The 24,477-nt window shown below is 34.9% G+C and overlaps 2 protein-coding genes across 4 annotated transcripts; one reads left to right on the top strand and one right to left on the bottom strand.

The window, feature by feature from the left end:
* Positions 1 to 932: 932 nt before the first annotated feature.
* On the top strand, positions 933 to 7,921 carry LOC144569893 (putative potassium transporter 11). Of its 2 annotated transcripts, none has more exons than XM_078320380.1 (9): positions 933 to 1,619; positions 2,578 to 2,803; positions 3,275 to 3,520; positions 4,407 to 4,457; positions 4,571 to 4,831; positions 5,174 to 5,226; positions 5,383 to 5,497; positions 5,947 to 6,201; positions 6,768 to 7,921. In XM_078320380.1, exons 1-9 carry the CDS (start codon positions 1,500 to 1,502, stop codon positions 7,778 to 7,780), a joined length of 2,340 nt encoding a protein of 779 aa, XP_078176506.1. In that variant the 5' UTR covers positions 933 to 1,499; the 3' UTR covers positions 7,781 to 7,921. The 2 variants fall into 2 exon arrangements, with proteins under 2 accessions (XP_078176506.1, XP_078176507.1); XM_078320381.1 differs by having other exon boundaries at positions 1,480 to 1,606.
* A 3,754-nt stretch (positions 7,922 to 11,675) lies between these two features.
* Positions 11,676 to 16,495, bottom strand: LOC144569892 (nuclear transcription factor Y subunit C-2-like). 2 transcript variants are annotated; one of them, XM_078320377.1, is made up of 3 exons: positions 16,354 to 16,495; positions 13,216 to 13,592; positions 11,676 to 12,625 (listed from the first exon to the last, which is right to left on the bottom strand). In XM_078320377.1, the coding sequence occupies exons 2-3, from the start codon at positions 13,483 to 13,485 to the stop codon at positions 12,053 to 12,055; spliced, it is 843 nt and encodes a 280-aa protein (XP_078176503.1). In that variant the 5' UTR covers positions 13,486 to 13,592; positions 16,354 to 16,495; the 3' UTR covers positions 11,676 to 12,052. The 2 variants fall into 2 exon arrangements, with proteins under 2 accessions (XP_078176503.1, XP_078176504.1); XM_078320378.1 differs by lacking the exon at positions 16,354 to 16,495 and adding an exon at positions 13,933 to 14,041.
* Between the last annotated feature and the right edge of the window lie 7,982 nt (positions 16,496 to 24,477).

Genomic DNA, 24,477 nt, shown 5'->3' with positions numbered 1-24,477 from the left:
ACCATAGTTGATCTTATAATTTAATCGTAGAACTTGTTGTTTTTAAGCTCACTAAAAATTAATTTCAAAATTTATCAAAAATAATTTTAAAACGACAGATCTAATCCGTTGAAATCAATCTACTCCACAGTAATGATTTACATACAAAGTTTATAAATTTTTTAATTATTTTAATAAAAATTTAGGTAGTAAAAAAATTTATAAATAATTTTGAGTGAGTATATGGTACTATGCATATCACAGGTTGGTCCGTGCTACAGCTCAATATTCGAGTTTTTAAAATCCTAATGGTCAATTTGAACTGTTCATCTTCTTCTCCATATTAATATGTGTTTGGAGACCAAATTTTACATTTTTTGAAAAAATTTTTACTATTTTTTTAGATATTTAGAAAATCACTTGATCTGAAAGTTCTGGACAATTCCAAAACAGTGATTTTCAATAAATCTAAAAAAATAGTAAAAAAAATTTCTGATTCTCTAACTTATAATTTTAAATTAATTATATAAAAAATTAATTTTAATTTTAATTTTAAATTTAATCTAAATTAAAAATTAAACATCGAAACAAAAAATATTTCAGAAATGATGAAAGTCAGAACGTCTCAATTTTATTAAAACTCAAAATCAGAGCTGTCGCCTTCGATTTGACAACCCTATATGGAAATGTTGTTATTAAATTATATAGGATATATATATTTTTTATTTTTATTTGTAACTGTACAATAATTTATTAATATAATTTATATTAATGATTTCAGACCGCCCGAAATTTTTGGAACGCATTGAATCCCCGGACTGTTCTGGGACCTTATTGTTGCTTCTCTCGGTGTTCTGCAGTATAGTGCACCAAATCCAATAAAATATCAATGTATTTTGTCTTTCTGCTGATGCCTCTGCCACCTGCCTCTTATGACCTCTCTCTCCATTTCCAGGCCCACCCCAACTTGTGTCCCTCTCGCTCTCCTCCTCTCCCAAGCTCATGTCTTGCATTTCTCTCTGTTTCTCCCTCTTATTACTCCTGTCACTCAACTCTCTTCTGTCGGCGCAATTTGCAAACCGACCCAATCTGCTCCTGTTCCGATTTTAGCCACTGAGCGGCAATATTAGTTTTTTTTTTTTGTTCATACTTCCTTTCCATAATTTTTGGAAATATTGGACTATTGGTTTGGACTTTGGAGTAATTATACTGAGCAAGTTTTTCTTCTTTTAAAAAATATTTTAAACTCATTTGGGGCATCAATTTTTCTTTCAGACTTCTGAAATAGCAAAGGGAGTTGCTTTTTTTTTTTTCCTCAAACAGAGGTGAAGACTTGTTTAGGTCGAATTTGTGATTAGAAATTGTATGATGTGTATGCATCAGTCACAGCAAACCCAATTTAGTTCGCTTTTTTGACCTGATACTGGACAATTTTGGGATTTCTTTTGGTGAAACTAAGAAGAACTGAAGAGCAATTCTGAAGATTTTTGGAAGTTGAGGTGCAAATTGGCCTGGTTTTAATGGATTCAGCTACCAGAAATGAGATGACGAGTAAAGGGGTGATGTGGGAATTAGATCAAAACCTTGATCAACCCATGGATGAAGAAGCAGGACGACTAAGAAATATGTATAGAGAAAAGGTTTTTTTTTTTTTATTATTAATTTTGTTGACAAATTGGGCAACTTAATTTATTTATTTTTCTTTTAGAAAAAGGGAAATACCCAAGTCAATTTGATGCTAACTTCGAACTGTCATTCAAGCTTCCCATCTTTTTCCCCAGTGAGTAAACTATGTTAGAACAACTTGAGATACTATAATTGAAAATGATCTTTTCCAAGTAATATAATATAGTGACTTAGTTCTAATAAAAATAACTTCTTTCGGTAAGAATCAAACACATGTACTGTCATTCTGAAACAAGCACTGGTTCTGGTTCTTTCTTCTTTTTAATGAACTGCATTTTTTTTTCAATTGGTTTCCTTTCAAGTTGGATTCAGTGGTTAATGAATTTCCTGGGGGATGGGCGTCACAAAATAATAGTATCTCATTGCGGTCACAGCAGGTACTGGTATGTTACAACCAATTCATACCAGTACCAATATGCAAAGTTTTAATTGGGCTATTTTTCTTTCTTTAAGCACACATTTCTCTCTTGAAAAATTTACTGTATTCAAAATCAAGTTTCAAATTTTTATCATCATCATTGTCGTTTATACTATTACTACATTTTTATTATGCAGACTGATATACTACTATTTTTATTATGCATTTTTATTACTGCTGTCTGTATACTACTATTTATATTATGGCTGTTGTCGTTGTTTTTATCATTGTTACAATTGTAATTACAATTATAAATATTATTATCATATGTTCTTGGTAGCGATGAGACAGACTTGTGTCCTGTGGGGACAGAGTTAGTTCTAGAATGAATTAGTTTCACAAACTCAATAGATACAGATAACTTGAGTTGATAGGGAAGGTGAATCAGTACCTGTATATGTCCTATTGAGATAATAAATTAAGTTAGAAGTTTAAACAAGCAAACAAAAGCATAAATCTTTGATAATTTTTAATTGTTCATATTTTTGGTGCAGAAGTTCTCATCAATGTTACTACTGAGGCTTGCATACCAAAGTCTTGGAGTGGTATTTGGAGATCTAGGTACCTCACCATTGTATGTCTTTTACAATGTATTTCCACATGGTGTAGAAGATGAAGAAGATGTAATCGGGGCTCTTTCATTAATTATTTATTCTCTTACGCTGATACCTCTACTCAAGTATGTATTTGTTGTGCTTCGTGCAAATGACAATGGTCAAGGTGAGATAATTATTTGTTTAATTGATGTTGTATTTTTTTTATTTTAGCTGGTAGAACATGATGCATATAGAATTTCTGGAGAAGTAAGAAATATAACATGTAAAAGTGTGCTTTGCTTGCTTGCTTATGAATGTCAAAGAGGGGTAATTTTGTCATATTTTGAGAAAATAGCACTATAGTTCATAGGGATTATATTTTGCAAGGGCATCTGGCAAAATTTATCTTAATAAGTATGTTTGAATTTGTCCAATGTGATGTTGTTATTCTTAATGTAAAAATAATTATGCTTGCAATGATAATAAAGTATAATTATTATGACTATTGGTATTATTCTAATTTTTACTATTTTCAAAATTATTGCCATTTTTGTTTTGCGTTGACATGTAGCATTTCTGCATTTATTGTCATAATTAATTAAGGATATATAGCATAGTATTATAAATTCCAATACTCAAAATGTATAAAATCCAGGTGGCACATTTGCACTTTATTCACTGCTTTGTCGTCATGCAAAAATAAACACAATACCGAACCAGCACCATACTGACGAGGAACTGACAACGTACAGCCGTCAGACCCATGAGGTAAATTCACTCGCCGCAAAGGTGAAGCGGTGGCTGGAGGCACACACTTACAAGAGAAATGCACTTCTTTTTGTTGTGCTTATTGGTACCTGCATGGCCATAGGAGATGGTATTCTCACCCCTGCAATTTCTGGTAAGTAACGAGTGGTTCAGTAAACTGTCATTTTTTTTTTCTTTTTACTTCATTGGCATAGCCAACTTAAGTTTATAGGTGTGTCAATTTTGCCTATTAAATTTTCAATATAAAGGTGTATTTGCCACTGCTGGGGTAATTTTGAAGTAGAATTGGTAGACGTGCCATTTGTCAGAAATAACCTATTATTTCATGAAGTGGAGCATGCTTTGTACAATATTTTATTCCTTTGGGATATTAAATTCCGTATTACTTACAAATCTAGATACTTTTTTAGCATGCAGTCTGGATGTACTTGCATATTTTTGCAAGTTTGTTCTCGATTAATTCTTTTACTTAATTGTGCAGTAATTTTTGTTAGTCACACATTATTAAATAATAATACCTGATGCTTCAGACATAAAGCTTACGTGGGTTGAGTGCATTTTTTAGAAGTATATAGGAGTAATAAAAAGTTGCGAAGTTGTGGGTTTTTAAATGTCAAGGATTGAAATAATGAACTTTAGCCAGACATCTTGCCAACTCTAAGGAGATTGCTGAATCAAACTTAAATTTCTAGGTTCTTGTGTACTAGAGTACCCACACTGGCATAGTTACTGACAGCCCACTGGTATACTGTAGTCTTACATGAGTTCATGTGGGGTCATTGATCATTTCAACTTAGTTGGCAAGGGCCAGTGTACTTTCTGGTTCCTACTGATCCAAGTCCTGGCCAGTGCGATAAACTTTTAGGTATGATGACTCCAGGTAAGGGTTGTAAATAGTCTGTCAGGTACTGTCATTTTGTGTCTTATCAGGTTGTCTGTTCTTGGGTGCTTGGGTCTGATTTGCATGCTACCTGTAATTTTAGTTTATCACTTACATATTAATTTAACATGCCGTGCAGTTCTCTCAGCATCTGGCGGTATCAGAGTAGAGAATCCCAAAATGAGCAACAGTACGTTACTGCCTTCCCAACTATTGTTTTCATACTTATATAAAAAACTACTAATTTTATAATGTTCTACAACATCATTTCTTCAATATATGCTTTATTATATTTTGTTTCAGATGTTGTAGTAGTAGTGGCAGTGATAATACTGATTGGTGTATTCTGCATGCAACACCATGGTACTGATAAAGTTGGGTGGCTGTTTGCTCCGATAGTGCTACTTTGGTTTATACTAATTGGGTCAGTTGGTGCAGTAAATATATGGAGATATAATAAATCAGCTCTCAAAGCATATAACCCGGTACACATATACCGGTATTTTAAAAAAGACAAGTATGATAGCTGGAACTCTCTTGGTGGGATACTGCTTTGTATCACTGGTATGGTTCTTTGAAAAAAAGAAAATTGCTATTTTGTAAATTTTGCTTTTAAAAAGACCACTTGTGTCAAACCATGAAACTATTTCCTCTGACTTGCTAGTGGATTTAATTTGTTAAGGTTCCTTGCTTGGATAATAATTCCAATTGTTACCCCACAAAGATTTTTAAGGTTTGATATGCTAAATTTACTGGCCATTATTGTTGGTGCATGGTGCGTTAAGTTGTATCTATGTATGAACCAGCCAAATTTGTAATCCTTGGAAGTCTGTGGGAAGTAACATTCTTTGCTTTTGATTTTAAATACTTTAGGACAAGAAAATGAGAATTATCTTTTTCTAATAGGTACTGAAGCGCTGTATGCTGATCTATGTCATTTTCCCGTATTGGCTATCCAGGTATATCAATAATATTTCATTACAAATTCTATTGATATGTGTTTATTTCTTACAACTATCTACACCCAACCATTTATTTGTTTCCAACTATTTGTTCGTTTGCATATTCAGTTCTTTGTTCTTTATTTATTTCATTTATTTTTTTTAATTATGCAGTTAGCATTTACTATGGTGGTGTTCCCTTGCCTGTTATTGGCATATACTGGACAAGCTTCATATATTATTTCTCATAAAGACCATGTTTCGGATGCTTTCTATCGTTCAATTCCAGGTTTTTGTTCGCTTTACTTTTTCCTGCCTTACCTCTCTTTAATCAGATAGTTTTTCTAAGTTAATAATTTTTCAATACAAAGGTCAATTCACAATGGAAGAAACAAATGTCACAATTAAGTCCCCACATCGGTTGTGAAATTGCAGAAAAACCCCTTCCTTTTCATTACTTGAAAAATAGTCCCTGTTTTATTAAGTATGGGGAGTTAATTCCATCCCCTTATTCTAATTTTCCATAGGACGATGTTTAACAAAATGGGGAAGGCTTTTGTACCATTTCTTAACAAATTATGTCTTTATTCTGTAATTTTGACAAAAAACATTGAACATGTTGTATAGTTCGCATATGCTCCCTTAGCCTCAGGGACTTTCTGGTACCTATTAGTTAATAGGATTTGCATCTCCTAAGTGCTTGTGATGGCATTCTAATTCTTTCCTTTCCTAAAACAGATCAGATATATTGGCCAGCATTTATAATAGCAACAGCTGCTGCTGTGGTGGCCAGTCAGGCAACTATATCAGCAACATATTCTATTATAAAACAAGCCTTAGCACTTGGTTGTTTTCCTAGAGTAAAGGTGGTGCATACATCGAAGAAATTTCTAGGTCAAATATACATACCAGATATAAATTGGGTTCTGTTGGTTCTTTGTGTGGCCGTCACTGCTGGGTTCAAAAATCAAAGCCAGATTGCAAACGCCTACGGTAAGAATCATATCTTTGTCTTTCCTTTCGTTCTTTAATTCTTGTATACCTTGAGAAATGAGAAGCATCTCATACGTACAATAGTCAAAAGTTCTATTGTACCATAAATTTAGAAAGCAATACTGGAGGAAACACTTCTGACATTATTTTGGAAACTTGGAAGGGAATAGAGTGGACGATATTATTCATGTTTAGAGGGCTAAAAGTGTCATGTCGAGGTTGTACAGGGTATATGTGAAACCATTGCACAAGGACCAAATCTCACTACAAAAGTCCAATAAAACCAAATACTCACTACAAAAGTCCAATAAAACCAAATACCAACTGAAATAAAGGTCAGTGCACAGGCATATGTTTCTTACATTTGTTACTACGTTTTTTTTAATGCTGCAGCCGCTACTGCCTTATTATTTTTTTTAGATAGAAATGATTAGAAAAAACAGTAATGACCTGTACAGTATGGAACTTCTTGCATACAGCATCTCTAAGCAACTCTTTTGTTAAAGTTTCTTAAAACTATAATAAATTGGATCTTCTCTAAACTTGCTATTATTTTATTTTAACAGGAACTGCTGTTGTAATTGTAATGCTAGTAACAACATTTCTCATGGTGCCTGTAATGCTATTGGTATGGCGCAGCCACTGGCTACTCGTAGTTATTTTCACAACATTGTCCCTACTAGTCGAACTCCCCTACTTCTCGGCCATCATTTTTAAAATTGACCAAGGTGGATGGGTCCCACTTGTCATAGCTGTGGCTTTCATGATCACCATGTATGTTTGGCACTACTGTACAGTCAAGCGATATGAGTTTGAAATGCATTCCAAGGTCTCCATGGCCTGGATTCTTGGCCTTGGTCCCGGCCTTGGACTGGTACGTGTACCTGGCATCGGTTTTGTCTATACTGAGCTGGCTCGTGGCGTACCTCACATTTTCTCCCATTTCATAACAAATTTACCAGCTATTCACTCAGTTGTGGTTTTTGTCTGTGTTAAGTATCTCCCAGTATACACTGTTCCTCCTGATGAGCGGTTTCTTGTTAAACGTATTGGCCCAAAAAATTTTCACATGTTTCGTTGCGTGGCTAGATATGGGTACAAAGACCTGCATAAGAAAGATGACAACTTTGAAAAGATGCTGTATGATAGCCTATTATTATTCGCACGACTAGATAGCATGATGGAAGGATATTCTGATTCAGAGGAGGATAGCTTACCGGATATGCCGTTGACAAATAATGGTGCCAACATGTCAGGTTTAAGTCATTCATCACAAGATTCAATTGTACCAGTTCTGTCCCCATTAAGGGGAACCAATACCAGTTGGGCCATGGAATCAGGTCAGACAAGCCAGACGGTAGGAGACGAGATTGAATTCTTGAACCAGTGCAAAGATGCAGGTGTTGTGCATATTTTAGGGAATACTATTGTGAGAGCTAGAAGGGATTCAAGTATACTGAAAAAGCTTGCTGTGAATTATATCTATGCCTTTCTCAGGAGGATATGTAGGGAAAATAGCGTCATGTTCTATGTGCCTCATGAGAGCCTACTAAATGTTGGACAGATTTATTATATCTAAGATTTATGTTTCTTTTCTATTTTTTGTTTTTAATTTTGCGGATTTTGATTAATAGACCGTGTTCAAATGTGGGTGGCCATGTTCAAATGTACAAGCAAAACTTTACAATAGAAAAAGGTAGCTGTGGTAGTTTTTCTGGGACGTCACTGGACTGCTTTAAATCTGTTTCTAGTCGCTAAATATTAATGTATTCGTCTCTTATCTTATCACAAAACTTTAACACGGGCAGTTATAGTCACTTTTAAGGTGGTAAAATTCGACCTGATCCCTATGTCCTGTCCAATTCGATTCAAACTCGGCCCAATTTGAAGTTTTTTAAAAGTCAAATTGATCTGATCCGATCCAACTCGATCCATGATCATTTTTTGAAATCTCACTCTATCTATAGAACCCATCTGATTCAAATTTATCCGAATTTTTTTTCACCCGAACTCGATCCGTCCGAATTTAAAAATCTAACCTTCTAAAGTTTTCTTATTTAAATCCTTGGCACTGAGTGGCCAAGAGTATGTACTTGGTTTTTAATTTAATTGAGGGAAGGGAGCTGAATTCTGAAAGTAGACGTGAATTTGAGAAAGCATTTTCTGCTTTGGGGTTTATTGGAGATATGGTTTCAGGAACTGAGAAATGGTTTACAATCCCAATTTCGGCATCAATATAGTTTCGGATGGATCCGTAACATGATTAATTTCCCAAAGATGCCCGTCATATCATCGGCTATTTTGTTTAGTTCTTCATCAAGCTAGCTACAGGCTACATTTTCTTGATGACGGAAAAAGCACTTGCAATACACATTGTTTCATTTACTAACAATCAGAAACTTAACACGTTATCTTCCGATAAGTGCTGCAAGATGCATGTAGCGTATTTACTTAGAAGATTTGATTCAAAATGCTTCCATTACATATAACAATCCCAAACTTTGTGTTTTTAGAGTTTTCTTTTTTTTGAAAGAAGTGGCCATGCCACCGATTTCCATTAGAATGAAAACCAAAGTATTACACAGTAATACTGGTACCAGTGACAAACGTACTAGCATCCTACACAGGTATTAAGCAAATATAACCTATCCAAGGTCTCATCATCTTCTCAATTCTGCTATAATCTCTCATAGAGCAATTTATGGATGGCTGTGGCTAGGATTGTTGAGAGGCTGAATATTTGTTCCGTAGCATTAAAAAGAATAGTAATGTAAATGAGTAGCATCGTATACTCTGCTAATTTACAGACATAGAACAGATGTTGACAGTTAGCACTGCCAATGCCTTTGTGGCTTTCAATCGGAAAAGATTAGTGCGATATGATGTGGATGAACCATTAATACTTAATAGTAATGAAGTGAGTGAATCAAATAAATAAATAAGTTCAATAACTGAAAAGGATTAAATCAAAATTCAGTGACCAGGAGTACATTTAAGGTATAGTTTAAGGACCCCCGAAAAAGATTACTTCGGTTGTTACTTCCAGAGATTCTCGACATCTTGTCTGCTCTGCGTATTGGAAATTTGAATTTCAATGCACGCAGCTATGTCCTTTTTGATATAGCTGAGATAGAAGCTGTCACAGTCTGTCTCACGGACCAATCTTTGGGTTACTTCACTGGATCTGAACTCACAGATATCAAGCTAACAAGCAAACAAGGAGGCTGCTTTGCTTATTTGAGAGCTGAGAAAAAAATTTCCTTTTTTATACCAAGTTTGTCTCTTTTTAAAGCACCTTTATATGCGTTGAATTTCAATGCTTAATCATTGCTCTAGTAAATAAGGAATTTGAGAACAAATGGAAGCGGTTAATTAGAGCTTTTTAATGAAAGCATATTGTGGATTTGTTGTTTGTTTTATTTTGGTTGAGACCTAAGATTTAGTTTCAACTTAAGCCAACCTATATTATTCATGTTTAATTGAGAACTAATGTTTAGCCATGTCTCAAATTAATTCTTGTTTAGTTGAAAACTAAAATTTAGTCATGACTTAAGTTAAATTATTATCTAACTTGAGTTATTACTTTTTTTGAAAAATTTACATATGTACCCATCACAATTTCATCAATTATATTAGATATTTACTGATTTGCTATCATCATTATTTTCTCCATCAGTCGGCGAGGCTCAATCTAATAGTCTGCTGGTTTAGTAAAATATTCGTTCCCAGTAAAAATAGAAGAAAAAATAAAATGCATCCAATTAGTCACACAAAATACAAAGATACAAGAAGCATATTTAACAAGTTAATTAATTGGGTACAAGGGCAGATTTTTCAAATCACGCCCTCGTAGGGTACGGATCGAATATAATAAAAACAAATGAAATAGGGCTCACACTTAAATAAAATTAAGCCATCCGAAGAATATGCTAGTTGTCAATTTAGGTCCGAATAAAAATCAATTTATTTCATCTTAGTTTGAGTCAATTAAATTACGTTTAATGGAATAACTGAGACCTAAAGCCTTTATTTAGAGGTGTTAATGGCACCCTTTTATCCGTTTATCCGACCCGTGTCGTATCCGAAAAATCTGATAAGGATAAGATTTTTTTTTCCGTTAGCTCATCGGGTACGTGTAAGGGTAACGATTTTTTTCTATTATCTTACCCTTTTCATATAAGATAATTATTAAAAATAAAATTATATATATAGAGAGAGTGGCTAATATGCATTCGGTTGCATATGGACCGAAGTGCTTACGGTCCAAATTTGATTTTTCAAAATCCAAACGGTCGATCTGAACCGTTCATCTTGTTCTCCATATTAATATGTGCTTGGAGACCAAATTTTATATTTTTCTGAATTTTTTACTATTTATTAAGTATTTTACAAAATTGTTGATCCAACGGTAGCTGCTGATTTTACTGTTTTGTTAAGCTACCGTTGGATCAACAATTTTGTAAAATACTTAATAAATAGTAAACAAATTCAGAAAAATATAAAATTTGGTCTCCAAGCACATATTAATATGGAGAACAAGATGAACGGTTCAGATCGACCGTTTGGATTTTGAAAAATCAAATTTGGATCGTAAGCACTTCGGTCCATATGCAACCGAATGCATATTAGCCACTCTCATATATAGATATATAATTGTATGAAGACGATACATGATACAATAAAGTTTTGTATTTTATTAATTTTTTATAATACAAATTAGTTGTATTCATTATTATTATTTTCTTTTTCTTTTTTCTTGTTTTGAAAAATATCTTATTGAAAGCACAAATCAAAATTTCAATGTCACTTTTTTATTTATTTATTTATCCGATCCGTACCGTATTCGAAAAAATGGGTAAGGATAAAGAATTTTTTTCGTTATCATAATGAGTATAGGTATGAAAATGTCTCCACCCGACCCATATCGTACCCATTGACACCCTTACCTTTATTCCACCCTTTAGTCCACAACCAATAATTATCAAATTAGCTTCATTTATACATTACATCTCAAGTCCTTAACCAGTCTGTCATTAATTTTAAATATGACATGAAAAAAAATTAAGCAAGTTATTGAAAAGTAAGTTCTAAAAAGAAAAATATTTAATGGATCAAAGATGCGCAGCTATTTTTTCTCAATTTAATGCAAATTCATGTTAAGTTGATCTATGCACTAGATCCAACTATGTGAGATGAAAATAATAAAATATATATAATTGCGCAAAAATAAATTCTTTCGACTTTACTTGATTTTATCATTTTTAATTTTTTTTTCTGCATAATAATAAGATAAATAAATTAAATTGCCATCGTTTGATGCTAACATGTTATATAAAAAGTAACAATTTATATCATCTTCAAAATATCATGTGACAACCAGATGACATCTAGTCAAAGAACCATGAAAATGGCACAAATTACCATGCTTGTAAGGAGACAAAGGATGCTCTAACATTAAGGCAACAAACTGAGAATGATATGTAACCACATACAGTTGCTCAATGGGTTCAAAATATACTGAAAATTAGACTGCTAATTGTCTTGCTAACATCAAGAAAATAAGGGGAAAAGCTAACAGCTATCAGTCACAGAATATGAGAGGAGAGGAAGCCCCAAATAACCCCCATCTCTTTACAAACCAAACACCTTTATCGGACCCTCCACAAAAATACACTACAGGTACATAAGAGATTCCCTGTTCTCACCCAATTTTTCACGCACCTATTGCACACCCTGAACATCTTTACAACAAAAGCCAACAACAAACAAGTTAACTCAATTCAAGAAAACAGCATTTGTCCACCCCATACAAGGCCTAAAGTTTTAAGAAAATTTAATCCCTATCCTTGCCTCAATCATCTGACTGTTCAGCTTCCTGGCCTTGTGCCTGTCCCTGTGGTCCACCCTGCATCCCCTGTGGCCACATATAAGCCACCTGTCCTTGCCCGTACACTCCAGGCCCCACTCCTGAACCCACACCCCCTGCCCCCTGCTCCACCATCGGCTTCCCCATCATCATCCCAGGTTGCACTGGCACATAATAGTACGGCATCCCAGCTTCACCAGCACCAGCAACCATCCCTGGAATGGCTCCCCTAGGCATGCCCAGACCCTCATCCTTCAGCTCATCTCTCGGCACAATATCAACAAGGAAATCAAATATGTCAGTACGTGTGATGGCAGCAGCGATGTCATTCTTCTGGAGAGTGCGGCGCTTGTTCTCTTCAGTGTGGATCCAGGCACGGAGTGTAAGCTCAAGGATGAAGAGCTCACACGCCTTGGCGAAGACAACAGGGGCCTCAGCTGAGATCATGCGAACATCCTCATCAGCCTTCATGATTTTCTTAATACGAGCCAGGGGCAGGCTATGGTTCTTGAAGTCATTGGTTTGGTCAATCTCAGCCATTTGACTTGCCCAGAAAGACTGCACAATATATTTGAGTCAGTGTCAGGGACAACATTGACATGAACTTAACCTAGGAAATGAGATGCTAACAGATAACTAAATAGCATATATTAAACGCAAGATGCTTAGCAAACGCCCAGTATGACACACTCATAAATATTAATATCTTTATATACCCTGAAATTTTGATTGCCAGCGAGGTGCTTATGGAAAGTATTCATCTGGTAAGAGTAGCCCACAACACAGGTTTTGTAAAGGACTTGTCATGATTTCATTAGCGTCAATGTCATTATTATTCTTTGTTTGCGTTTTCCTTTTTTTCTTTTAGATATCTGCCAAGATGTGATACTTATCCAAATATTTTCAATACCAAGTCTAGTTACAATTGTCAGCAATACCCAGTCGTCATACCATGCAAACTTAGATTCATTACAACAACAATGAAAAACCAATGAGTTAATTTACTCTTGTTTCTTATTGTCTGTCCAAATGTCATTTTCCACAAAATATGCACTTCTATGCTTGGAATTCAGGACCACGTTTAGCAAAAAGCAATTGCTACAAATCTTTAGCGAACTGGCACACAAAAGCAGATTGGAAAGACTTACCTGTAACTGCTGCTGCTGGTGCTGCTGTTGCTGCTGGTGGAACTGTTGCACCTGCTGGAAGGCCAGCTGGTTGTGATGCTGAGCCCCACCAGTAGGGAGCCCAGCTGGATTAAGGCTTGTCTGAGGAGCTGATGGGTGGGCTCCTATGATGGCAGGGGCTCCACTCACCATGGAGGCTGGTGAGTATGTTGGTACCGGGTATGGCATTTGTGCTGGGCCTGCTGTTACCATTCCCATGACAGGTTGACTAGGCTGAGGTGCTTGGTCCATCTTATTCTTGAAAGGTATTCTTTCAGAAGTTGTGTTCTGATTTAAAGATAGCAATTTATGACCGCTGTGATTCAAATTCCATTAAATGGGGATTCCACTCTTCTTTCCTAAAAAAGAAAAAGAAAAACTAATTAAGTATAATAATTAGGAGTAGATTCCGATTAAAAATAAGAGATAAATACTGTCTGGCATTATAAATTACAGGATACTAACTTTGCAAATTTTTATCTAAATAGCACCTTAACATGGACATTTAAAAGTTTGCTTATCCTTCAACCCTGACCAGAAACAACTCTTTTGTCAGTAAAATATATTATTATTCTAAATGAATTCTGTTATCACAAAAGAATAAGAGAAGGGGACAAATTCAATGGGCAGAAGGTAAAGATGACACCTTATTGTGGGATTTGGCGAGGATAGATTCACCGAAGTAAAAAGAAAACCTACTCAAATCATATCCCCAGTTCTGACCAAGGATAGAAGCTCTAACCTGATGTGAACCAAGAAACCAATATCTTCTCCTCACCGCATCTGTTTCTAGCAATCCCCCCCCCAACCCCCCCCAAAAAAAAACAACCCTCCTCTATCTCTCTCTCTCTCTCTCTCTACAAACTAGGCCTTTGTAGCAATTTTGTGGGAGATGGTTTTGGCCTCCATTTTAAAATTCTTAACAGCAAAATATGTAATACTCAGGTGACAAAATAAACTGATAGATGTGATCTCATTCCCTATCATGAATGTAATATTGTGGACTTCAAGAGCATGAAAAAGCAGCATTCAGAAACAGCCCACATCAATTAATATTTGAAGATACTTGATACCCATCAGAATGATGTCAAACTGCCGCAATACTTTTCACGCCTGTTGAAAGATAAATATAGATCACATCTAAAGGTTTTATTTTGTCATTTGAGTTCCAGATAATTTTTGTTCTCAAGACAATGTGAAGGCATTCTTTGTTGATTTAAGACAAAGACAATCAGCATTTTCAATTCAAAGTAATCAAGTCTCTCATCAAAAGGTACCATCCCCTCTAATTCCAAATCATTTTTATTCAATTCATTTCTAATGCAACCATTTGACTTTGCAATTTGCAAAATTTAATCATGAATAACATGCAACTAGAAATATAATATCCACCATAAATGACACTGATACTGATGCATCAAAAGGTGTCCATCCCATGTTCCTCCATGAATCCGGAAGCAAATAATCTCTGATTTGTGGCCATTTGATGGGTTGATGACAGTGAAATTTGATTAAGCAAGATCAACAGAAAGAGGAATGGCTAGAAGAAGGAAGCAAAGTAATGAACGAGTCAAAATGAATGGACAGAGAAAGAGAATGTACATGGCAGTTTAATTTTAGCATTTTATTTGTGGTAACTTGAAGAAAATGGAAGTATAACATAATTAATAGAAAAATAGAAAATTAAAGTGTATATACATATATATATATATATAGAGAGAGAGAGAGAGAGAGAGAGCATGTCTTTAAGGAAATAAAAGTATATATATAAAACTAGAAAATTAAAGTAGATATATAGCGCATCATTTAAAAAATAAAAAGTATATATAAAACTAGATTACTATTCTAAAATTAGAAAATTAAAGTATATATAAAGCATATATTTAAGTGTTTTTTTTTCTTTTGGATCACTTTTCATGGTGCCATTAACCAGACCTATAAACTATTGGAGTCTGCCTGCAAGTTACATACTTTACAGATTTTACAAGAAAAATATATTAACATATAGTGCTTGTACTTCTATTTTTTCAAGTCACCACAATTAGATAGAAAATTTAAATCTTCAATTGACAGCTATTGATATGTCTCCCAATCACCGTCCAGTAACGTAGCATCACCTTGGGTTGGTGATTAATTTGCATTGAATTTGTAACATACTATTTTCTGTAATAAAATCTAAACAATAACTGATCCTATAGGACAGGTCCCCATGCTAATAACATATGGCAACTAGATTTCAAAATAGTATAGGATACGCTACTTGATATGACACTTTTGCAACTTATAAGTACAGATTCACATCCATTACTTAAAAACAGTTGATACATGCATACTAAAAGTTTATTATAATTCTATTTTTTTCATATTGCCATATACATCTAGGTTGTATGCATGCATGCATTTTTTAAGTAATACAGAGCCAACCTAGGGTTTCCTAGGAAGGTAAATTGAAGCTCATAACAGTGCTTCAAAAAACATCCCAAGACAAGTGAAATAAAACAGAGTAAAGACAACTAATCTGGAATAGACCAAACAAGAACTCCAAATATAGCTGGTTCCTTTTTTTTTTTATTGGAAAATCTACCGATCAAATGACCAAACTATTCCCCAGAAATCTTGTAATTTTTTTACATACAAGCATCTGATATATTTAACTAATTTTCAGTGTAGGGAGGGTAGTTTTTTTTTTCAGCTCTGTTGAATGGGACATAAATTGTTCAGCACATTCAGTGCATCTCGCAAAAGAATAAAACCCTTTAGGACGAGTCATCATGAGAAAAACAACCTAACAAGAACAAGAACAAGAACTAGGGCATGTGATTAAAATTCACAAACTCAACAAACTCTATATCTCTCTCGCCCTTTTTATTGTTGACTTCTCCACTCAATCTCAAAGGTAAAAGGGTAAGTTCGAATTTAAATTACAAAGATAAAAGGTAAGTCTAGCCCAGAAAAAAATTCTCATTCGACTAAACGTCTTATTTTATCTCGGATATGACTAGACAGTAACCCCAAAGACAAATTCCACAAATATTTAAACCGATGAAGACGATCAACTTAGATCGAAAATCTAAATATCAGTAAGTAAAATTTTGACCTTTTACTTCCATACGGCCATACCTGAGAGAGAAAGGGAGGGAAGGAGGAGATGCCAAGACAGAGAGAGCGACAGCGGCCTGACCAGTGAGAGAAAACCCTAGAAAAGAAAAAAAAAAAATACCGAAAGAGGGGGGCGAAAAAGGTCGCGTTGGTGGGGAGAATCAGGTTCGAGTTGCCACGTGTACAACGGGACCTACTGTCGCTTTCCACGTGGTTACTTATTGTTGGTTAGGAGAAGGGTTTAGGAAATATGTAGAATAAAGCCTGGTTTTTCTGGCCCTTTATAATTCTGTTAATTACTGGATTAGAGTCTCTTCCAAATTTTGTACACCCGGGTGTATACAACAAAATAGCGGAGATCGAGGAATCCTGTGAGCTAGACGCGTGGCCGCTGCGGTGGGTCGGTGGAGCAAAAGGAAATAGTTGAATTCACCTAGTCCATGTCCGTACTAAATGTGGTTAAGGAGTCTGATAATCAGATTTGACTTGCTAGGCATTGGTCAATTATTTAACTATTTTGTCGGATCAACTGTTGGTCTGGTCCCAGGAGATATCTTTTTGATAGAAAGCAATTCTCAATTTGTGCTATTGAGCTTGATTGGTCAAACTTTGTAGTGAGTTTGCCCGAATGGATGCGTGAAGAGCACTAATCTAATTCGTGGACCGCAGAAGACACGGAATATCTCATATCTGTGAAAGGGACCCATAAATCGCATACTCCCCTAGGAATGAGACTCCGTGCCTTTTCCATCCTTTTCTCTCACTAGAATAATTCCACTGGAATAATTATTCTAGGAGAATCTATTGGAAATTTATTTCTCTCATAAAACATATATATGAATTAGGGAAACAAAATTCAATTATTCTAGAGTCAAATAATATTGTTATTCTTCTTGAGATGCAGTCTAACATGTATTTGTTTCGATCTCTGAAATAGTATTGGATTAGTTTTATTATGTTAACTCAATATTTTGTAAAAATGACGACTTGGCACTTTTGAATTAGCACTGTTTTGAATAATACAATCTAAAAATGGATTTGACTAATATGCTATGGGTAGCTAAGAGGCCTCCCGTGCTACGGCTCAATATTCGACTTTTCAAAATCCTAACGGTCGATCCGAACCGTTCATCTTGTTCTCCATATTAATATGTGCTTGGAGACCAAATTTTATATTTTTTTGGAAATTTTTTACTATTTTTTTAGATTTATTGAAAATCGCTGTTTTTCAGACAAATCTGGACCATAAAAAACAGCGATATTCAATAAATCTAAAAAAATAGTAAAAAATTTCCAAAAAATGTAAAATTTGGTCTCCAAGCACATATTAATATGGAGAACAAGATGAACGGTTCGGATCGACCGTTAGGATTTTGAAAAGTCGAATATTAAGCCGTAGCACGGGAGGCCTCTTAGCTACCCATAGCATATTAGCCAAATCCTATATATATATATATATAAAATCTTCTCTACCATAGATTGGGACCAACATTACTCTTCTAGTTCCGTTCAAGATATAGACAACAATAGTTCTGATCATTGTCCTTCATTGTTGCAAACTAATTTTGTTGATGTCTACCCTCAATTTAAATTTGATCCCATCTGGACAGAACAATAAAAGTTTGTCACACTAATAGAAAAATGGTGAAAGGAATATCACTTGAATACAAATGATGTAGCTAAAAGTTGGAAAAACAAATTGAAATTCATTCAAAGAAAAATCTCTGGCTGGACAAAGAATTTTTATGGAGCAAAAAAAAAAAAAAATTGTTGTTAGATCAATTGCATACTTCAGAGGTAGAAAAAGAATCTAGAAATCTTAATGATATAGAATTAGAATTTTGGATTTCAATTACTACTAGACCAGAAGAAATCTATAGAGAAGAGGAAGCACATTGGCACCTTAGGTCAAAACAGAAATGTTTAGCTGAAGGTAATCACAACACTAAATATTTTCATACTGTAGCAACACACATGTCAAAATAGAATAGGATATCTACTTTGGAAATTGATGGTCATACCACCAATAATCTTTCTGAGATCAAAACTCATATTGTAGCATATTATAAAGACTTATTAGGATCACCTGGACTAAAATATGCCTCTCTGGCTCCTGATTTTTGGACTGAGGCTGATATACTTACCCTTTAGAACAATTACAGTTAGAAATACAATTTACAGAAGTAAAACTTAAAAAAGCTGTATTTGATTCAGAACCAAATGGGTCTCCTGAACTTGTTGGATCATTAATCCAACATTGGACTAATATGTAAAATAATTATGCATTGTATACTGTCAATTTTATGCTTAATTAAAAGTGATCATTTGTTGTTTATAATTTATTGAGCAATAATGTGTCATATAGGATGTGGGCCTTTAATGTGTAGAACTTAAAGAGTAATATTCATTTTAATGATGGATTGAATTGAATAATTACAATATTTGGATAGCCAAGGGATTCCTTTGTCTGTATATAATGATTTGGTCCCCATAATACAAGGTAATCCTGAATTCATGTTTCATTATCCCATTAGATGAGAGTGTGAGAGGCTTTAGAGAAGGCAGAACTAAAGGAGACTCTAAAGGGCCTTGCTATTTTGGAAGAACCAAATTGGTAGCGCTCTCTCGCACAAAAAAGTCACAGATTAAGGTACGCTTCCGCTATTCAGTTTTAGATTCAACACAGATAGTCCTGCGGTGATGGACGATGGTTTTCGTCGGTCCCAACACAACTCCCCAACAAAACTAAGTAGAATGACTTTCTCTTCTGGAGTTGAAGCGTCCCCATTGAGTTGAACCGTCTCCAACTCTCCTTCCTCTTCTTCGCTGCCTCCCATTGAGTGCTGGTAAGTATTTGGGAATTTTGGGTTGTCAGCTTTTCTTATTATTCAGATCATGGAATACTGTTTTTCTTATTATTAATTAATTATTAATTTTTCCGAGGAAGAGTTACAAAAAATATTTTCTGAGGAAGAGAAAAAAATATATCTACGGTTCAAAACAATTTAGAAAATACATGAGGATAAGAAAGGGGATAAGAATACGAGATACTTTCACCAAGTGGCATCGGCAAGGAAAAGAAAAAATTGGATTGATGAGATAATGCAGGAGGATATCACAATCACGGAGCATCAGCAAAAAGGTAAGGCTTTCTTTCATCACTTTGTACAACTTATGGGCACAAACCACTCAACCACAATGCAATTTGACTTTGAATCATTGTTCCCATCACATAATGAAGATATGCAGCAGCTCTTGGTACCAATTACGGAGCAGGAGATACATAGTATAATTGAGCAAATGCCGACAAATAAGGCGCTGGGGCCGGATGGATATACGGGGGAATTTTTTAAGAAATTCAAGGCTTTAGTGGTTCCAGATTTGTTGAAAGCATTCCAAAATGCAACTGCCAACCAAAATGAAACTTTATGGCCATTGAATGACTCGTACATTGTTTTGATACCAAAGAAGGAAGGGTTGACAACAACAAATGATTACAAGCCAATAAGCTTGATCAACTCAGTACAGAAGTTATTTTCAAAAATTTTGGCAAATAGGCTTAGGCTAATTATTGGCAAATTGGTGGCAAGCTCGCAGATGGGATTTATAAAAGGAAGATATATAAACGAAGGTTTTTTATACGCTCAGGAACTGATAACAATGACAACCAAGCAAAGGAAAAAGATAGGTCTATTCAAAGCCGATATTTACAAAGCTTTTGATACACTATCTTGGGATTTTCTTAAAAATGTTATGAGAGCAAAAGGGTTCCTTGCAATATGGATTGATTGGATACAAAATGATGTACTTAAGGGATCAGCTAAAGTCCTTCTGAACTCAGTTGCTGGCAAAACAATCCAAGCAAGGAGGGGATTGAGACAAAGGGATCTGCTCTCCCCCTATCTCTTCATCCTAGCAATGGATTTTTTGTCAGAATAGACACAAAAATTGACAATGAATGGAATGTTACAACCACCGTTTCAAGGGTGCAAGATGTGCCTTCTTTTTGCCGATGATACCCTCTTCTTAATAAAACCAACAAGACAACAAATGCTATTTCTTAAGATCATACTTGTCATATTCCATGACTTGTCTGGACTTAGAGTGAATTTGCATAAATCAGAGTTTCTCATGACAACAGAGGCTAACTTAGAAGAAGTGCAAAGCTTGGCAGCTGTTTTGCAGTGCAAGGCAACACAGTTCCCTATTCAGTACCTTGGAATGCCCCTTTCAAATAAAAAACTCACGAAAGGGCAGTACATACCATTGATACAAAAGATAACGAAGAAATTGGCAATGTGGAAAGCACCTATGTTATCAATTGGAGGGAGAATTACGTTGATTAATGCAACACTCACAGCAATGCCAATTTATATGATGCAAACATTTATGATGCCAAAATGGGTCATCAAGCAAATCGACAAAGTAAGAAGAAGGTTCCTTTGGCATGGCCATAAGGAACAAAATGCAAGATTCATGAGTTTGGCATCATGGGAGTTGGTTATCAAGACAAAGCAGCAAGAAGGATTGGGTATAAAAAATTTGATAACTTTTAATAGGGCGCTCCTTGCAAAAATCATGGTTCGATGGCTAACAGTGGAAAGGCCACCATGGATGGAATTGGCACAACTTAACACTGCGGTTACAAGGCCATGAGAACTAACTGTAATCACTCCACTATGGAAAAGCCTAACGCCTATTCAGGAATTTCTATATGGTTCTGTGCGCTTCAAGAAAGGAAAAGGATCGCATAAAAAATTCTGGAAAGATTCATGGCTGCATGACCCAATAAGAAATAGATACAACTTGCTATACACATATGCCGACAAAAAGGACATGACGGTGGCTGAAGCAATTGTACATGGGAACTGGTTTCTTCACATATCGGATCAGATCTCATTGCTAGCGCAACAAGAACAACAAGCATTGTTAGCAGAGCTATCACAGGTACAAATTTTAACATCAAATCAGCAGCAAGATGAACTCATTTGGAAGTGGGAGGAAAGTGGGAAGTATACTGTTAAATCATATTATAGAGTCCTTGAGGAGGGACCCTATATTAGAGCACACATAGCAAGAATTTAGAATATTAAAACGCCTTTGAGGGTCATGATATTTGGTTGGCTGATGCTCAGCAACAAGATCCTGACGGTTGATAATTTGGTTAGTAGAGGATGGTGCATGGTTAATAGATGCTCTTTGTGCAAGCAACAGGCAGAATCGGTTAACCACCTCTTCAAGCAGTGTCAGTTCGCTATACTGGTAAGAAGGGAAATGCGGATCAGGAATCCGGATTTGGGGAAGTGTCAATTTTTTACTCAAGGGAACTTTCAAGGTGCAATGTTAGACTCTAAATGAAAGATGGTGAGAAGAACATAATTGGCCATGGTATTCTCTATATGGAAAGAAAGATGTCGAAGAATATTTCAAGAAGTGAACAAAACTCCAACTCAATTATCTTGGAAAATAGTGCAAGATGTTAGAATTTGGTTTCCTGAGGAGTAAATCGATATTGTGGCAGTTACAATAGTTTTTTTATTTTATTTTATTTTATTTTATTTTTTTGATTTCTTTATTTTCATACTGATCTTCCTTTGCTTTTATTTTCCTTGTCGTGGTTTGTAAATAATTTGTGTAAGTTTTTCTATTTAATTTTTATTTAAGTAGACTATGAGATAACAGTAACGTGATGCCGCGCTGTGCTGCATAGTCTGTTCCCGCAATCTATCTAACACCTATTCTCAGATTAGTGCATATAAAACTATAAAATCTATCGTCAAAAAGTTTATTCTTAGAACACAGATTATATTTACATTACAGCTCGAGTTGTTGGAAGAATCCATCTTCCCTGAAACATTATATTATATACTATACCATGTGGAATGCTACATGAGGACCACAAATAATGGCAAATTAATAGTGTGAAATATAAAACTAGAGTTGGGAGATTCGTTTTTTGTTTCTCCGTTTAGTTCGTGAGCTGTCGAGTAGTTAAATAAAAGACTATTAATAATTCATTACAAGTTTTGCAACCTCGATTCCTCGAATGACCGAATATTAACACAAACCATTGATCATTACTAATTACTAAACTGGTCGGGTGAAATAGAAGTTAGAAGTGCAAGCACGGATACGACCTATTGTAAATTGTATTTAATTAAAACATTGGTTACAATAACGGAAAAGAAGACTGCATGTATGTGATATTCCGTTCCATTATAATCCAGCTGGTAATTACTTTTAACTAATCCAGCTTATAAATATTGTTTGTAATTCGATCTTATATTTGATTCCAGCCTTGGCCCATTCTATTTACCAAACCTATTATTTCATTTTGGGCCCATGGGTCCTGTTATTTCATTTCAGGAGCAGAAATGTCACGATAATGCCCATATATCAGCCTTAATTAATTTTAAGACCTTTAAGCTCCGTTCGGCAGATTACTGTTCACCATGGAAAAAAAAAATTCACTCAGAGTCAAGTTTTTTCCCACGATGAACAGTAAAAATTAGTTCAAAATTTTTTATTCCTATTTCTATTTCTATTTCTTAGCAGGCCGTCAAACAGGACCTTAAGTGTCTGCTTCTATTGGGGTACACAGAAAAAGGGGAAGGGAGAAATAGTGTTGTAGGGAGGGAAATCTTACTCCATATTGCATATGATTTATAATTTTATCTGCTTTAGAAGACAAGAACCAAAGAAGGAATGGAGATGAACGAGCATTGTGCAGAAGGGAGCGGAAGTTAATACTATGTTGATTTTTGATGAAACCATTCACCCTCAAATATAATATAAAATTATGAGTGAGTCTATGGTACTATGCATATTACGATTTGGCACCGTGCTACGGCTCTATATTCGAGTTTTCAAATCCTAATGGTCGATCCGAACCGTTCATCCTGTTCTCCATATTAATATGTTTTTGGAGACCAAATTTTACATTTTTTGAAATTTTTTTACTATTTTTTAAAATTTATTGAAAATCACTGTTTTTGGATGGTCCAGAATTTTCAGATCGAGTTATTTTCTAAATATCTAAAAAAATGTAAAATTTGGTCTCCAAACACATATTAATATGGAGAACAAGATAAATGGTTCGGATCGACCGTTAGGATTTGAAAACTCAAATATAGAGCCGTAACACGGTGCCAAATCGTAATATACATAGTACCATAGACTCACTCCCATCTCCTTTTATTCTCTTCCAATTAATAACGTTTCACCTTGTGATTGTGAAGCACAATCAAATGTGCCAATATACATCGAACAATCCGACAGTAGTTCGTACAAGAACGCTGCAGCTACACCCATCAATTCTTATTTATTTGGATATTTACCTATTTAAATTTAAAATTGGATATTTATCCATAAATACTCTTGGTCTTTGATATTTTTTTCACAGAATATTCAACCTTTATTAATAAATAAAAGTCTCGATAAAAGCACAAAAGATATTTGAATAAATGTACAAGAGTACCCTACAGTGAGTAAATCGCTCATAACTCGTGAGCCGCTCATAACTCGCTCATTAAAAGCTCGCCTAAACTCGCTCATTTATCCGCTCATTTAAACTCGCTCATTAACAACTCGCTCATTTACTTAATGAGCGAGCATGAGCATGACCCAACTCGCTCATAACTCGCTCATTAAGAATTTGCCACATCTAATCCCTGCCACATTTAATCCTATGTAATTATGTGTAACATCAACCTTGACTCATTAAGATTGATAGATAGTGAGCATAATTTCATATTTAATCCTGTGTAATATAGTGAGCACAATGTAACATTTAATCCTGTGTAATATACTAATATTCATAGTTTCATATTCATTTTTTTTTGTAAATCGACAGAACCAAAACCTCCGCCTAAAGTCCAAAACAAGTAATAGTCATAACAATTCATTTAAATGAATTATGACAATTGGTTGAATTTTGTTATGATGACTTTTAACAAATTTTGTTATGCGTGGGCACACTATATAATTTTGTTTTGAGTCATAAGTCACAACTCGTGAGCCGCTCATTTACAACTCGCTCATTTATCCGCTCATTTAAACTCGCTCATTTACTTAATGAGCGAGCATGAGCATACCCTAACTCGTTCATGCTCGCTCATTAATCACCCCTATATGTTTGAATAGTAA

This window comes from Carex rostrata, chromosome 18 (genome assembly GCF_964058835.1).
Source record: "Carex rostrata chromosome 18, lpCarRost1.2, whole genome shotgun sequence".
NCBI classification, from domain to species: domain Eukaryota; kingdom Viridiplantae; phylum Streptophyta; class Magnoliopsida; order Poales; family Cyperaceae; genus Carex; species Carex rostrata.
Note: the sequence above shows the minus strand (reverse complement) of the source record. Positions and strands in the feature narration are given on the sequence as shown.

Coding starts and splice junctions, on each gene's coding strand:
- LOC144569893 (XM_078320380.1), top strand. CDS start 1,500: ATGGATTCAGCTACCAGAAATGAGATGACGAGTAAAGGGGTGATGTGG. Junction 3,521..4,406: donor TCTCACCCCTGCAATTTCTG/GTAAGTAACGAG, acceptor CATGCCGTGCAG/TTCTCTCAGCATCTGGCGGT. Junction 4,458..4,570: donor GAATCCCAAAATGAGCAACA/GTACGTTACTGC, acceptor ATTTTGTTTCAG/ATGTTGTAGTAGTAGTGGCA.
- LOC144569892 (XM_078320377.1), bottom strand. CDS start 13,485: ATGGACCAAGCACCTCAGCCTAGTCAACCTGTCATGGGAATGGTAACA. Junction 12,626..13,215: donor ACCAGCAGCAGCAGTTACAG/GTAAGTCTTTCC, acceptor TATATTGTGCAG/TCTTTCTGGGCAAGTCAAAT.